The sequence below is a fragment of the Oreochromis niloticus genome, linkage group LG17, assembly GCF_001858045.2.
Source record: "Oreochromis niloticus isolate F11D_XX linkage group LG17, O_niloticus_UMD_NMBU, whole genome shotgun sequence".
NCBI classification, from domain to species: domain Eukaryota; kingdom Metazoa; phylum Chordata; class Actinopteri; order Cichliformes; family Cichlidae; genus Oreochromis; species Oreochromis niloticus.
Window position 1 is genome coordinate 29,724,667 of NC_031981.2, and position 17,154 is coordinate 29,741,820.

Sequence of the window (17,154 nt, forward strand, 5' to 3'; positions counted from 1 at the left end):
TCTATTTAGTACATGGGGATCTGCCAGGCCCAGGAGCCATTGCCAGTCCCCTTCGAGGCCTTCCCTAAACCGCAGCTCAATTCATGTAAGTGAAAGTATTCACTTTTACCTACTGAAACACTGTCAAACCTAGATGAGGATGTGGGCCCAGCTAGTGAAGTGCTGTCTAAAGTCCTGTGGTACAATTAGAGATAAGGGCTGTTTGCTTATCATGGGGGTTCAAAACTTTTTTGTCCCAATCCGGCTAAAAACGTGTGGCTGCATCTTACTTGTGCTGGCTGTGTTTGTCCTAATCTTAATGGTATATGTCACGGACATTCTGGAGGTAAGGATTTGTTTTTTATGTATTTATATAAGACAAGACACGGGAATGGGACACATACATATGCAGATTAAGATGAGTGTATGTGTGTTACCCAGCTGCGTCTACGTGCTCAGGTCAGTGCAGTGAGAAAGTTGCTAATTTTAAAGGAGTGAGAAGATAGAAAAACAATAAGAAAAAGACAGCAACCCCACTACATAGACTCTTTCATCTTTCAGACATAAGTTTCCTTTCATTGTGTGCTTGAATTAATTGTAAACAAAAAAAGTAAAGTAAATAAAACTATGAAGAGCTCAAACTATGCTTCCTGTTAGCAAAAGACAAAGACAAAAATTACAGTGCAGAGTTTGTATTTCAGAGGTTGAGAAGTTTTTACTTTTAGCTGATTTTTTTGCAGGATTTTCAATAAACTGTTCATTATGTGGGATTCACAGTAGTACTACTACTATCAAAACATCAGTGCCAACATTAGTCCCCTCTCAGGATGAATTTTTCATTATACAATGTCAACAACATTTATGTGATGCATTTTTGTTCACTGCCAGACTCCTACAAGTTTCAAGTTTCACAATAAAGTGAACAACACCAAAATCATCCATCCACCCACCATTTCCAATGTTACTCCACCTGCTGGCGTGTGGTACAACTTCTGCAAGCTAAAACCACTCTCCCCTAAGGAAGCCTTTGAAGAAGACCTCTTGCTACAGTCCATCGCTTGGCCTGACACTCCACCTTTACAATCTCTTTCCCTGAGAAAGTCCAGTGACCCAGCCCACAGCACCTTCACCATTCTCGGAAGGATGGGAGGAGGACAGTGGCAAATAGGGGATAAGATGGAGGTTATTATTAAAATGTATGATTTCCAGGGCCGTCCAAAGAACTGTGGGGGAGACGTCATAGTCGCTCGCCTACACAACCCAGCTCTTGGTGCAGGTGTAGCAGGGAAAGTAGTGGATCATCTCAATGGCTCCTACTCTGCCGTATTCTCTTTACTCTGGGAAGGAAGTGCACAAGTTGAGGTAATACTAAATTTCATCACGTTAAATGCGATTGTAACTGTTGTAGATTTGTGATTTTTTTCAAATTTAAACAAATGAAGGTATACATTTCTTCATCTACATAGTATAAAATGATGCATTCCTCTGTCTCTGAGTAATGCTGTGCTGAAAAACACTTTGGACTAGAACACGTGTTTTTTCTTTGTCTCCCCTTTTTCCTCTTCGAGCTGCTTCCTTTAGGGATTGGCACAGCAAATCATCTGCTTCCTTCTCTCCCTATTCCTTGCATCCTCCTGTCACAAATCACCTCATCAATTCAAGATTTTGTTGAAGTTGTCTACCTGTAATGGCACTTAAATTATTTGCATTAAAACCCTCTCTCGTCTACTCTCTTGTCTACTATTTCATCCAGTTTACCCCAGAAATTCCTTTCTCTTCTGACATCCAACTTGTTGGGCAACATTCAGCATCACCCGTTTGATTTAAAACTTTAAACTCCTAATCCTACTGGACAAACTCTTCATCTCCACATAGGGCTGGGTGTCTCCTAAGAAATGATGATTAAAAGATGATTAAATAAAACCTTGCTTTCATGTGAAATATTTTGTTTGAGTCTGCTTTTAGATCCAGCTCTTTGCTCTCTTGCCATCTCGGCCTTTTGTGACCATGCTACTCCTCTTTTCAACAATGTAGTTTTCCTTCATCCTTGGGCTATATCTGTTGGGCTGTCATCATCTGTAATGCTGTCACTTGAGTTTTCCTCAACATTTTCTGTTGCCATTTCATCTTCTATCTCACTTTCGCTTCTAATGTGCTCACATGTTGGCATGCACAGCTGTTGTAGCACAAGCATTAGCACATATGCTGCTGCTGGCTGCTCACACTGCATGCGTCACCTAACATTACATAGCTGTTAGTCTATTTCTGCTACATGACTGGTTTGATGTGGCAGTATTCTCATTGTCATTGTGTTTGTCAAAGCATCAATGAAATTAGTTTGGTTGACTTTATATTACTCATGACACATATTCATGTCAAAAAGTTATTTTTGCGATAATTATTTTTATTGTTTTGTCGCCCAGCCCCACCTCCACAAAACTGATCCTATTTAGTAATTCAGTAATTCTACATTTTGGTATGAGAGTTTGACCCTACAGTGCTCCTAGGGTTGTGTCTCTTCCACCTGGTCTCTTGCAGGTGCAGTAAATATACCTAATGTCTATATCTTTAGGAACTTTTTTGTATTAGTATTGTATTTGTATTTTTGCACCTTGAGAACTGTTAGCTGTAAAGTTTTGCATGCCTCAACATGCAGTATGTCCTTATAATTTTGATGACACTGGAGTGAAACAAAAACCCTATTTCTAGCAGATGAATGGTATCTGAAAGTCATGTAATTAAGAAATAGGAAAAAATCAAGAAAGACCTGACAGATCTAATGAAGTATCAAATCTGTCAAGGCTAAGTCTCGGGCCTTGATTCAAACTGCAGTCAACAAAGACTTGAACTATCTGTACAAAGAATTAACACTGATCCAAACTGCAAAGCAAAAACAGAAAACAAGAGGAGCAAAACTACACTACCACACTGCAACAATCTGGCATCAATCATATCAGCAGCCACATCCTGAACATTAAAATGTTACTAATATCCAAATCGATGAGTAGTACATTTTTAATGAAGGTTTAAACTATCTTTCAAAAATGATAGAAGTTAAACTGGTCAGACCAGGACTTCCACTTTGCTGTACGTGGCATTTTTCAGCCTGGCTATGCTATTGTCTTGGTTGGCAGGTGACAAGTCAAATCCACTATTATCATTTTTACTGAATGTTCATCTACTATATATGATTCACTCCACCATTTCATCCTCAAAATCTCAAAGTAGACTTTGTTGGTCTTTACTGCTACTACCTCAAATGAACCAGAAAAATTGTATGTCCACCTTGATAAAAATTTATCTGAACTGACAAACTGATTCTCTTTCCTACCAGGTAATACTGGTTCACCCCAGTGAGGCAGTCACAGTGCTGGGCAGACTCACCAGAGAACAGCCAGATAGAGTTTTTTTCGAAAGCCAGTTCCGCTCAGGAAGGGTCAGTGAAACTACCACCTGTAATGTATGTTTGCGTCCATCCCGGCAGCCTGTGTGCAACTACACTGAGCTGCATACAGGTCAGCAGTGGTTCTGCTACAAGCCAAAGAAGCTCAGTTGTGATGCCAGGATCAGTCACTCCATTGGGGGATTTACACAAAACATCACCGCCATGGAGAACAAGCTGTTTCAAAGGTATGCATTATCTATTTTGTATGTCTGTAGTGAGAGGTTGAGGGAGTTATAAACAGTAGTAATATCTGCAATATAGTAATAATAGTATAATAATAATAGTAATATCTGTGTACCTGGATCCTGTCTTCTAAAATAACATTTTTAAGCTACTTTACAGAGTAATAGACAATAAGCAATTCTTCACTGATACTCTTGGTAGTGGCCACCCAGCAAATGTTAACCCAAAAGAGAAATATTGGCCTCTTTAGCTGCTCATTCATTGTGTTCACCATCTGTCAGTCAGCCAATAAATTTCTTAAGCGACCACATTAAATAGATTTTGATAGTCACTGGTGTCTAGCCAGGGCGCTCTTTGATTAAAACTGTTCCCTACTCTGATGAGTTATCCAAGTGAACTGAATAAAATTTTAAAGATGAAATTTGTCATAAAAAAAAGAGGTCTTTCTTCTCAAATTTAGACACTACAAAAATACTACTAACTATTTTCATTTTTTATTTGTTTTTAATTAAAAGTTTAAATGTATTAAAATTGCAACATCATGGAAGACAAATTTAAACAATCATATGATGAAATTAGCATATCAAAGCATTGTTTGTCACGGCCGGGATAGCCAGCGTGTTTCCAGAGTGGACCCAAAAGAACCCAAAAGCAGAAGACTAACATATAACAAAACACGTGCCGTTTATTTGGCTGAAAGGAAATAAAGCCACAAAACAAAGGCAAGGGGAACTGGGGCAAAACTAAACTAGAAACTAAACTGGGAACAGCTAAGACTAACTATGAAAACTGTGAAATGAGAACATGAACACGAATCTGAGCAGGAGCATAAAAAAACAAGACTTGAGGCAGAGAAAACATGAACCTGAACAGAAATATGAAAAAACCTCTAAGACCTGACCTGACATGACCTGACATGACATGACATGACATGAAGCAATAAAAAAAAGAGGACCTGACACTGAACAGAGGGAGACAGAGGACTTAAATACACAGGAGGGTAATGAGGGAAGTGGAAACACCTGGGGAAACACAGCTGACACAAACAAACATGACGCCACTGCTGAAGCAAAACTAAACACACTGAACATGAAAACAAGACTTAATAAAACAGGAAACATGGAGAGACATGAACTGGGATACGCAAGCTTAACACAAGAGCCAGAGAGAGGGAGCGAGAGAAGGAGGGGGACACAGAGGAGAGACACAAGGGGAACCTGCATAGACGAGGAGACAACACATGACAAACAGAAAAAACCTCATAAACAAGGAGACATAGATAAAACATAAATTAGACTAAAACACAACTAAATTCTAACTAATAATAACAACATGAGAACTTAACATATTTCCAGTACAACATAAGAAATCAAAAAATACAAAATAAACTCAAAACACTAGGCACAAACCCCGCACCCTGACAATCATAACATGCAGCTTATCCTTGCAACCATGATTAGGGCCATAATTTATTGGGGGGGGGGAAACTATTTTAATAGCTTTTCCTGCATATACCATCACAGTTAATATTAAATCAAATATTCAATATTAAATTGAAATACAAACCTTTAGCTATAATTAAGGAGTACTACATAAAGTTTGCAGTAGGGTCATTCAAAATAATTTTTGTCATGATTTTGCAGTTACTGGACCCAAGTATCACCAATAAAAGTTTTACAAGAGCTGTTTAAAGAATCAATAGAAGTAACAACAGGAAGGTGAACAATCAAGCAGGAACTGACACAACAAGTGAGACAAGTGACTTCAGGAACAGTCTGCAGGGATTGGAAATTTGCAAAGGTGTGGCGACATTCAACTCTGAGAACTAACTTGTTAGATTGGGCAAGGAGGTGTGTAAATGACTTACACCCACAAAGGGTGACAGATTCCAAGAGTAGAAGATGAATATGGCAGGCTGTGACCTTCAGAGGCCTTAATGAAATATTGGTAAATTTCCCAGGAAGCAAGCAGCATCTAGGCTGGGAACTAGGAAGCAGACAAAAAAAAAATACAGAGAAAAATGCTGTCAAGATGTTGACAACAATCAACTAGAGACTCACTGGTACAGTTAGTCCTTAAATGCCAAGTCTTGACAAGACAATATACTGCAGGTGTGTGCACACCGGAAAGGGTAGGTCTGTCTGTTGGTGAAGACACATAAAACCCACCTCTCCACTTAAGGGAAAAGAGAGAGAAAGCAAAAGACGCATAACTTTTATTTATAGTCCCCAATTTTCAGAGGCTCAAAATTAATCGAACAAATGACCAACAAGCAGGTCCATACCAAGGTCAGACGTGTTCCCTTAATATTTCACTGCAAATGAAAAAGATATAATATCTAAAGTTGATTCTAATTGTTGAATTCGTAGATTTCTGTGCAGCTTTAAATATGAGCCCTAAAGAGATGTCTATGCAAGTAATGTGAATTGGGAGTAGCCAGTCTGGTACATTCTTAAAAAGAATGAATGCACTCTCCAACTTAGTGGACAGTGGACAGGGCTATACCCTCTCCTCAGATTTAGTAAAATGCTGTAAGACTGATCAGACAGTTCTTCACAATACAAACGGATCTAGAATGTGAATTACAGTTTAGTCTTACAATTCAAAACAATATTCATGGAAAAATTGTTTCAATAATTATAACTACATTGTATGCTAACTTTGCACCATGCTTGGATTCCAACTTAGTATGCCTAATATGCCTTTTTGTGATTCCATTAAGCTATAATGTTGCTTCAGAGTTCCTATGCCAAAGTGTTTGAAAATACATTTGATTTTACCAGTAAAGGAGATTGAAATTTGAAATCATTTGTGCTTTATCTCAGTGGTGTCAACTTAAAAGTCTCCATCCAAGCTTCAGGACTTGCCAACATCACTGTATTGCAGCAAAAGAAAGGTAAAGTCCAATTTTTACCAGTATTATAAATTACTCAATAAGTAAATTGAAAGTGAATTTTCTGTTGGCTGTTAATGATATACAAACATTTGTAAATCATTTCTATCTTGTTTAGATAGTGTAGATACATGTGGCAATTTTCATGGTTCCTGGCTTTCAGACACAGATTTGGGGGTTTTTCTTTAGCTTTGCATTTTGTGACTATCCATGTGTCTTGGTCCTGGGTCTCTGACTCAGCATTTACTGTGTTTAGTCTTTGTATTCTTGTTCATGTTTGCATTCACAGTGTGAGTTTCATTATTCCAGGTTTTGGTACTCATTGTAGTCAAATTTGCATTCTCAGGTCTCCTTAGATTTGTTCTCTGGTTTTTAGTTTGCTTATAATTTCTCTTGTTTCTGTTGTTTTATGTTCCTCATGCAGACACATGTAACAGATGGATTTAGCTTCTGGTTCTGGAAAATTCAGTTCTATTCAATTTTATTTATGCAGTGCCAAAGGCACTTTATATTCTAAGGCTAAGACCCTACAATAATAGAGAAAACCCAAACAATGGGACAACCCCCTATATGAGCAAGCACACAGTAGGAAGGAAACGCTTTCTTTTAAAAGTTAGAAACCAGAATTAGGGTTAGGGAGGGGCAGCAAAAGGCACACTGGAGAGCCAGAGATTACTAATAACTAATGATTAAATGCAGAGTGGTGTAAAAGCACATAAAAAGTTAACAGAGGTGAGTAAAGATGAAATGATTAGTCCATGATGGGACACCCGCAGCAGTCTAGGCCTATTTCAGCATAATTAAAGGAGGGTTCAGGGTCACTTGTTCCAGCCTAACTGTAAACTTTATCAAAAAGGAATGTTTTAAGCCTAATCTTAAAAGTATGATGAATTGGGGAAATACCTGAAACCTGCATTCTTTCTAGGGGACAGCAAGTCCTATAAGTGCACAAGAAAGATGAATCATTTGCACAAAAGTCTATGGGGAAAATCAATATCCTCATTTATTAATGCTCCATTGTGTATGTAGATTCCTGAGAGTATTGTCTTGATGCATGCTCAATCATCCAGGTAAGTAAATCCCCAAAAGTATATTCTGTTCATCTGGACGTAGTGTTTTCAGTGGGAGAAACGTTTCGTCACTCATCCAAGTGACTTCTTCAGTCTCAGCTGACTGCAGGTTTCCCCAATCTTATAAACAGAACATTTGCCTAATGATACTAGATCCACTGAAGGAACAATGGTTTGGGAGGTCAGTTCCTTCATCATAATTATGCAAATTCTCATGACCATTGATCAACAACCACTGTCCAAAGACCACTGATCAGTGGCCATGAGTATCATTCAAAGAGACTTGGGGAATGAGGTATATTTCCATACCTAATTCAGTTACCTCACCTAAGATGAACAGCTTCGAAGAGGCTGGGATACAGTAAGTTAACCATGCAGATAGGTTTTCATATGTGCTCTGTCAGAATATCTACATAGACACACAAGACCATATAGCATGCATTTGAGTATCTTTGTGTATCAAATCTTCTGAAAGATCTCGCTTCCACTTTGCGCCTGGGAGAGAAATCAAATCTTTCAGTTTTTACCAATTACTTATGCATTATTGAGGACAGATTTTGTGGTACATAATTTTTAAATTTATCTTACCCATGGAGGTACCGTGTTCACCAGTTCTTTTTGTTTGAAGGATTTAAGTTTGGCAAGAATTATTCTAGGTCTGTGTCGTCTTGTCACTTCCCTCCCAGATGGTGGACAGTGAGTGAACAGTGAATTCCATTGTTTTATTATTTTATAGGATGTGTCTGTGAAGGTTCTCAGTCATCCAGGTCATCGTAGTCAAAGGAGTTTGCAAAGAAAAGCGTCTGGACTTCTTTGAGTTGCTTGAAGACGTTTCACCTCTCATCCGAGAAGCTTCTTCAGTTCTAAGGTCAAATGGCCGAGAGTCCCAGATTTAAACCCAGTGGGAGTATCCCCCCAAGGAGGGACAAAGGACCCCCTGGTGATCCTCTAATCACATGCGCCAAGGTGTGAAAGTGGGTGTGGGACCTAATCAGCCAGGGTTTCGGGTGAGCTCATTGTGAAACCTGGCCCCACCCTATCATGTGATTTCCTGAGGTCAGATGGCCCAGGATGTGAGTGGGCATTAAGGCGTCTGGGGAGGGAACTCAAAACTGGATTATAGATGGCAGACAGTTGGTGTCGTAAACCACCGCCTCTGTTCAAAGATGGTCGCTCACAGTGGACATAGATGGCCTCTTTCACTCCTCTTTCAAACCATCTGTCCTCTCTGTCCAATATGTGAACATTGGCATCCTCGAAAGAGTGACCTTTATCCTTAAGATGCAGGTGGACTGCTGAGTCTTGTCCTGTGGAGGTGGCTCTTCTATGTTGTGCCATGCGCTTGTGAAGTGGCTGTTTGGTCTCTCCAATGTAGAGGTCTGGGCATTCCTCACTGCACTGTACAGCATACACCACGTTGTTCAGTCTGTGTTTTGGAGTTTTGTCTTTCGGGTGAACCAGTTTGTGTCTGAGTGTGTTGCTGGGTCTGAAGTACACTGGGATGTCATGCTTGGAGAAAACTCTCCTGAGTTTCTCTGATACACCGGCTACATAGGGGATGACAACGTTGTTGCGTCTGTCTTTCTTATCCTCCCTCGCTGGTGTCTGATCTTCTTTTCTGTGCCTTTTTGCTGACTTTATGAACGCCCAGTTAGGATAACCACATGTTTTCAGTGCTTCCTTTACATGTGTGTGTTCCTTCTTTTTCCCTTCAGGCTTAGAGGGAACAAGTTCTGCCCGGTGGTGTAGGGTCCTAATTACTCCAAGTTTGTGTTCCAGAGGGTGATGGGAGTCAAAGAGGAGATACTGGTCCGTGTGTGTGGGCTTCCGGTAAACTTCAATGTTGAGGTTGCCATTCTCTTCAATGTGCACAGCGCAGTCCAGGAAAGGCAAACAGTTGTCCTTAGTGTCTTCCCTGGTGAACTTGATGTTTTTATCCACTGCGTTAATGTGCGCAGTGAAGGACTCCACTTCTTGTGTCTTGATTTTGACCCAGGTGTCGTCCACATATCTGTACCAGTGGCTGGGTACTCTCCCTTTAAAAGAGCCAAGAGCCTTTCTTTCCACTTCCTCCATGTAAAGGTTGGCTACAATAGGTGACACAGGGGAGCCCATGGCACAGCCATGTTTTTGTCTGTAGAAGCCTTCGTTGTATTTGAAGTATGTTGTGGTAAGGCAGAGTTCTAACAGTGTGCAAATCTGATCGGGTGTGAAGTTGGTCCTGTCTTCCAAGGAGCTGTCTTCTTGTAGTCGTTTTCTGACAGTCTCCACTGCTTCCGTGGTGGGTATGCAAGTGAAGAGAGAGACTACATCAAAGGACACCATGGTTTCATCTGGATCCAGGGTAAGTTTCTGGACCTTGTCGGTGAAGTCGGTGGAGTTCTTGATGTGGTGTGGGGTGTTCCCCACGAGAGGTGCCAGGATGGTAGCAAGGTGTTTCGCAATGTTATAAGTGGCTGAGTTTATGCTACTGACTATGGGTCTGAGTGGGACCCCTTCCTTGTGGATCTTAGGAAGTCCATAAATGCAGGGTATGGCATCCCCTGGATAAAGGCGGTGATATTTGAGGCGGTCAATGATTTTGTCCTTTTCAAGGTCTTGAAGGCAAGCTATAACTTTCTTTTTGTAGCTGCTTGTGGGGTCTCGTTTTAAAGCTTCGTAGGTGTTGTTGTCACTGAGGAGAGTAGTGATCTTTGTGTGGTAATCTGTTGTGTTTAGGACCACGGTGCACCTTCCCTTATCCGCTGGTAATATAGTGATGTTGTGGTCTTTGCTCAGGGAAGCGACGGCCTTCTTTTCTTGTAGTGTGAGGTTAGACGGAGGGACTTTGGCACTGGAGAGGGTGGCTGAGACTTTCATCCTGATTTGCTCTGCTTCTGTCTGTGATAAATTATTAATCCGTATGGCGGTTTCTGTGGCTGTGATGAGGTCCACTATGGGCAACTGTTGCGGAGAAATGGCGAAATTGAGTCCTTTGGCTAAAACCTTCTTTTCAGGTTCAGTGAGATTCCGGTCTGAAAAGTTCTTTACCCATTTCTCCCGACTGTCTTCAGGTGTGTTTTCTTCTCTGAGTTGTGTGGTTTCAGACTGAGGAGTGTGGGTTTTTGAAAGCAAGGTGTGAAATTTCCTGCGTTGTCTTTCTTTTCCTTGAGAGTGTTGGGCCCGTTGAGCCTTGTGCACAAACTTGTGAACCTCTTCTAAGATTGGAGAGGGTAGAAGGGTTTCCAATTCCTGCAGAGTCTGGCTGATCTTGATCTGGATGGCATCTATAGTGAAATGGACCTGTCTTATCCTTTCACTTAGAAGGTGATTCTGTGAATCAAGTCTGCTCTGTGCCCCCTGACAGTGGATCCAAGGCGCAAGCTCTTAGGAACAACTTTGCTTTGTCTGCATCTTAGTGTCTGCCATTATAGATGGCAGACACCAACTGTCTGCCATCTATAATCCAGTTTTGAGTTCCCTCCCCAGACGCCTTAACGCCCACTCACATCCTGGGCCATCTGACCTCAGGAAATCACATGATAGGGTGGGGCCAGGTTTCACAATGAGCTCACCCGAAACCCTGGCTGATTAGGTCCCATACCCACTTTCACACCTTGGCGCATGTGATTAGAGGATCACCAGGGGGTCCTTTGTCCCTCCTTGGGGGGATACTCCCACTGGGTTTAAATCTGGGACTCTCGGCCATTTGACCTTAGAACTGAAGAAGCTTCTCGGATGAGAGGTGAAACGTCTTCAAGCAACTCAAAGAAGTCCAGACGCTTTTCTTTGCAAACTCCTTTGACATTTTATAGGATGCCACCTGTGCAACATGTCAAATTGTGAAATTTCTTTACTACAAAATATTCCACAGTGAGCTGTTAATGGTAACAAGAACAACAAAAGGTAACAAAAGTTGAAGTGACTGACTTCCATGGTTGAGGAGCTGCATCCAAGCCTTACGTCACTAAACAAGTGCAATTCAATGTGTGGGATGGACTGGTGTAAAGGGATGGAGTGGTGTGTGTTTGGTGTGTGTATATACAGTATGTTGATTTTTTTTTTCTTACCTTTCAGGTCAGATCTCAAGGCAGCCAGAGGTGAGTCTGGAGTCTGGTCCCTCTGGCTATTACTACCAGGGTGTGTGGCGAGCTTTAGGTGGCACCACAGTTTGGCAGTTTAACACTTCCTCAGCCATTACTCAGTGTCTGAGAGGAAAGGTGATTAAAATGTACGGAGACTCCACCATCAGGCAGTTGTTTGAATACTTTAATGGAACGCTATCAGGTAGATACATGCAAAACCTTTCTTGCACCAATTTGATTTTCTGTACTTTACTTATTCCTTCTGTAATACTTTCAGGTCTCAAGGAGTTTAACCTACATAGCCCTAAGCAAAGTGGACCTTTTATTGCCCTGGACTACCCAAATAACATCTTCCTGACGTACCGTTGCCATGGTCCTCCTATCCGGTTTATGAATGTCCCTATCAGCGAGGTGCATTATATTGCCAATGAGCTAGACAATGTGATTGGAGGCAGCAACACAGTTGTAGTTCTTGGCATTTGGTCACACTTCAGCACTTTCCCCATTGAAGTCTACATCCGACGGCTGCAGAGCATCCGCAGTGCAGTGGTGCGCCTGTTGTCCAGGGCTCCAGAAACACTGGTTGTCATTAGGACTGCAAATCCCAAAGCTTTGAACCTCTATGAGACACTTACTAATAGTGACTGGTACTCACTGCAGAGGGACAAGGTGCTCAGGGCCATGTTCAAAGGATTGAATGTCCATCTGGTGGATGCCTGGGAGATGGTTGTGGCCTACAACCTGCCACACAGCCTCCACCCACAACCTCCCATTATCAAGAACATGATTAATGTTCTCTTGTCCTATATATGCCCTCAAAAGGGTGGCTAGATTTATTTTTTAACAGACCAGCCACGTATGAGATGGACTGCATTTTAAAAATCTTTTTAACAGGAATTTGAGGTGGGAAAAAGAACCAAAGCATGATGGGATACAACTATCGAGAGTGGGGTTGGTACATAAAATTCACCAAGCAAATTCCATAATGAAGTCATCTACAAAATACTGATTGGTACACAATATGGTATTTAATGTCACGTGTCCAGCTGCTTATTTCTGAGAAATAAAGTGCTCACTGCTGCTTTGGCTCCAAAAAAGGTTTTTCAGTACATCTTTGTATTGCAGCTGTTGTTACAGTTTAGTTTGGGAGAAGAATAATGATCAAGATTGAGAAATATATTCATAATCTACAGGCTTTTTTCTCTTTTTTGAACTGTTTTGTGCAACTAAGTCACACTACATCTACAGGAACCTGCAAAGCCATGGAGGTTCACCTCTGGTTCACTGGAGAGGTGACAGTGATCTGTTGGAGAGCTAATACTCAATCTGCTTTCCAATTCTGCCAAACCAATACGCAAAATGGAGGACAGGTGCAAGGAGGAGCGTTGAAGCCCATGTTCCACCCATGGTCAGATGCCACTGTCCGCCACCAGAGTTTTGAAGAAATAAAAACACAGAAGAGAACAGAAAACACTGTGGGAAGAAGACACAGCTGAAATTACACATGTCCAATTAACAAATACATTGAAACAGGCAGATGCAGCAACAAGAACTTTACAGAATGCATGGATACATTTACATGTATAACAATCAAGAAATAGAAAGAGTGAACACTGAAGGAACAATGTAAATAATATAGTTGGGACTACATTTACTTTGTAGTTTTCATGAGGCACTATAAAGCAGAGGTCCCCAAGCTTTTTTGCGCCACGGACTGGTTTATGTCCGACAATATGTTCACGGACTGGCCTTCAAGGTGTCGTGGATAAATAACAAAATAAAACCAATACTGGTACCAAAAAAAAGGAACATTTATTCATAACACACGGGAAAAGACCCAGGGAAACAGAGTTAACGATAAAAACGAAAAAAACTTTGAAAACCATATATTTCATACCCGAGCCTCAACTCTCGCGGTCCGGTACCAAATGACTCACAGAACAAACAAGCAAGCAATAAACACGCAATTTGTCCAATCTCTGCAACTCTCCGTGTGGTCAACAACAGACACACATTATGCCCCTATCGTGGACTAAACCAATCAGAGATAGTCAGGGGCGGGACCTCTCTGATTGGCCGTGGTCCAGTTGAAAGTGCAGTTGGAAGAGAGAGGTGAGTAGCTTGAATAAAGCGATATCGATTCATTAAATCCTGAATCGACTTTTAAATATAACTGTGTTTTGCCAGAAACGCCAGATTCTCAGATTAAAGCTCACAAAATTATTTCAACAACCACCAAACAGCAAATGAGAGCAGGTACACGGATTCCACACAAAGACGTAAACACAGAGCGGACCCGACACATCAGAATCAGCTTTCTCTTTCTCGATGAGCTCCGACGGCCCGTAGACGGACACGCTGTCGGAGCTCACCGATTCTGATGCGTCGGGTCCGATCTGTGTTTACGTCTTTTTGCGCTGATTCTGAGCTGCAGGTTTTGTCTCTCCAACCAAAATTCGCCGCGCCACCAGCAGCAAAAGAAGCAGCAAACTACACTTCACATTTGATCAATGTCGTCATGAATTCCCTCTGACTTTTGCTATTTTGCTTCCACCACGATAAAAATCACACTTCATGCACAGCTCTCTTTCTCTCTCTCTTTCTGTGTACTTCAAGAACAGTTTCCCGTCTCAAATCTCTGTTTTCTGCATTATTCATTGGCTTAATACCCACCAGTCTACCATTTTTTTACTGCGCTGTCGGCCGCTGTCTTTTTCTTTCTTTTCTTTTCTTTTCTTTTTTTTTTACTCAAATGACCTCGGACAAGAAAGCCTAATTTCTGCTGTTCAATACTGAAGAAATTTAAACTTTTTAAAATTATGCAAAATTGCAGGATATTTTTAAGGTTATCTGCTATAAAAAGCCAGACCAGAAAAATCTCCTTCATGTTTTTCTGTGTTTTAGTCTCAGTTACTTTCACACAAAGGCATCTGCTGTGATGTTCACAATTCTGATTCTCACATGTATCAGTACTGATAAATTATAATATTTCTGGCTGTCTGAGGCTAAATTGAATCGAATCAGGACTTTGAGAACCGGAATCGAATGGATTATAGAAATCAGTGATGATACCCAGCCCTAGTGAGCAGCCTAGGCCCGACAGAAGTGGATGTAGCTGTGGGTAATAAGAAAAGATGAAAAGAACTATTGGTAACTTTTTTGTTAAGGCCTGATCCATCTGAAATTCATAGGCAGCGCTCTGACACGGAGCCATCAATCTTTGAATGCTGAAAAAGCACAGTGTATCCAGAAAACACATTATATGCTGCAATAAATGCACTGCCCAAGTGTCCCCTCTCCCCACTGCCTTTCAGCAGCAGGCAGCAGCAAACAGGTCGTCAGAGGAGCCAAGATGATGATTAAGTTTAACATTTTCTACAATATTGCCAAAGAGTGCCAAAGCACTTTAAGCACAAGATTGTTAGTTAATCATTTACAAATGAATATTGTCTGTATGGACTGCAATTTCCCCCCCAAAAAAGTGCACGTGTAAAACTGCGGTGTTAAGCGATGCGGTTGAAAAATTTGAGTGCGCCTAACTTTTGTGCCGGTGCAACCGTGGCAAAAAGTTAGTCTAGAGCCCTGAGCACTGTAATTTTATTATTATCATTGGATTTGTGTTTTGCCGTATGGACTGTCTATCAGTTGAAATAAACAGCTCTTGTCTTGTTTGCTGCACAGTAGAAAGGATGGCTCTTTCCAACTTCTTTCAGATGTGTCACTATCATCAAATATAAAATGACCTTATTTTTTTCCTAAAATGGTACAATTTTGTCAGTTTATGACATTTGCAAATAATTTCAGTATGTTTTCGTTTACCTTTTGTACTGCATCTCAACATTTTTGATATTGGGGTGGTAAATACAAAAGAGAAGTATGTTTGTTAATGCCTACTGAGTTCACTAGTTTGTTGGAGGCGTAGACCAGGGTAAGCCCATCCATTAAGACGGCAGTGGTGAAAGTCAAATGCAAGTTGAAAGTTTAGTCTTACTTGTGGCTGAGGTTTTTGCTGTTTTGGTAAGAATCTAAAGCTACAGTCTGAAGTCTAATAGTAGTGACAGTCATGAATGAAATGGATGAACATGATCCAAAATTCATTCAAACATCTGATGTAAAGACAATCAAAAACCACACGAAATTGAGGATTGTCAGCAGGATTCCCTATTACAGTGGTTCCCAAACTTTTTTTGCCAGGTCTCCCTTTGTTACAAGAAAAATGTTCGCCCCCCCCCACCACCACCTAACCCCCACCACAAACACATCCTCCAAACACACACACCCATATTTTGTTTACAAACTCCATTGCGGTTTATTTCACACCTCAAACATTTAGTAAACAATTAAGCAAATACAAGTAAACGGCAATAAATTACAGGTAGTAATAAAATATACTACTAACTCTTTTACGCTACGTCCACACCTACACGGGTATTTTTGAAAACTCAGCTGTTTCTATGCGTTTGGGCTTTTCGTCAACACGTAAAGGGCGTTGCGATTCACCGAAAACGGAGATTATTTAAAACTCCTTTTTTGCGTTTACGTGTGGACGAGGAATACATAGTTCGTCACGCAACGTCAAAGGTATGTGCCTCTTTTCACGTCACGCTGTGCGCCACGTTATTGTTTACATGAGATGAATTGCAGAATGGCAGATAGAGACAAAATACTGTTACTGTTAATCTGACTATCTTCAGGTTTTACACGCTTACATATACACACGCAATTACTGTCCCTGCATTTAGAAAGGCAGAGGCGTCACGGTGTAATTATTTTACGTGTAGTTGTTTTTTTTCCTGTGTAATAATATTCAATATTGCTATCAATACATTTTTCAAAAAATGCCTCTCTGTGCAAAATGGGTTTAAACACAAAAACAGCTGTGGGATACTGTTTGTCCGTGATTTGAACCGGGGGAACAAATTACGGCAGGATCAGCCTGATATTATTTGTATCCCGCTGTAACTTTACTGCATAAAGAGCTAACATGTCCAAAATGTCAGGAGTAGTTAGTTATTACAAGAAGTGTTTGTGAACTAAAAATCAAGAATGTGGGATCCTGTTTGTCCGTGATTTGGAGAGCCCAGCGCTGCTCCCGACGCAGGGAAACTAATTTTGCAGGGGAGACCTACCTTGGCACTTGTGCAGGTGAAGCCAAAGGGAAGATATGCTTCACCATATTTTCTAGTCTTTGGCTTGGAATGAAGTTGGTTTGGAAACATATTTGGCGATGCTTCATCTCCTGCTTTGCGTTTATGTGGGAGCCCCGTCAAAAACCTGTCCACAGTGTCCAAGCGCTCTTTTTTTTTTTTTCTTTTCATACCACGCCCCCCTGCAATGGCTCTGCGCCCCCCCTAGGGGGCGGACCCCACACTTTGGGAACCTCTGCCCTATTATGACATGCATAGGTTCTTTCTCCTTAGCACCCTCTGCTGGTCATAGTGAGAATACTCACAAGCTTATATTTTGGTGAGGTTTTCTGGGTTCCCTGTGGATAGAGGAAACAGGAAGCTGGTCGCTTGT

The 17,154-nt window shown here is 41.1% G+C and overlaps 1 protein-coding gene and 1 long non-coding RNA gene across 3 annotated transcripts in view; one reads left to right on the forward strand and one right to left on the reverse strand.

Moving 5' to 3' along the window:
- The window catches only part of LOC112842604 (uncharacterized), a 28,237-nt gene extending 12,511 nt beyond the window's left edge, over window positions 1-15,726 (reverse strand). The window contains exons 1-2 of the long non-coding RNA XR_003214444.1: window positions 15,626-15,726; window positions 4,504-4,508 (exon numbers count right to left, since the gene is read on the reverse strand). This is a non-coding gene — a long non-coding RNA (uncharacterized LOC112842604). The remainder of the gene's footprint in view (window positions 1-4,503; window positions 4,509-15,625) is intronic.
- On the forward strand, window positions 96-13,238 carry LOC109195164 (NXPE family member 3). Of its 2 annotated transcripts, none has more exons than XM_019346780.2 (6): window positions 96-325; window positions 868-1,341; window positions 3,314-3,609; window positions 6,433-6,503; window positions 11,627-11,836; window positions 11,912-13,238. In XM_019346780.2, exons 1-6 carry the CDS (start codon window positions 134-136, stop codon window positions 12,463-12,465), a joined length of 1,797 nt encoding a protein of 598 aa, XP_019202325.1. In that variant the 5' UTR covers window positions 96-133; the 3' UTR covers window positions 12,466-13,238. The 2 variants fall into 2 exon arrangements, with proteins under 2 accessions (XP_019202325.1, XP_019202326.1); XM_019346781.2 differs by having other exon boundaries at window positions 1,189-1,341.
- Window positions 15,727-17,154: the final 1,428 nt, after the last annotated feature.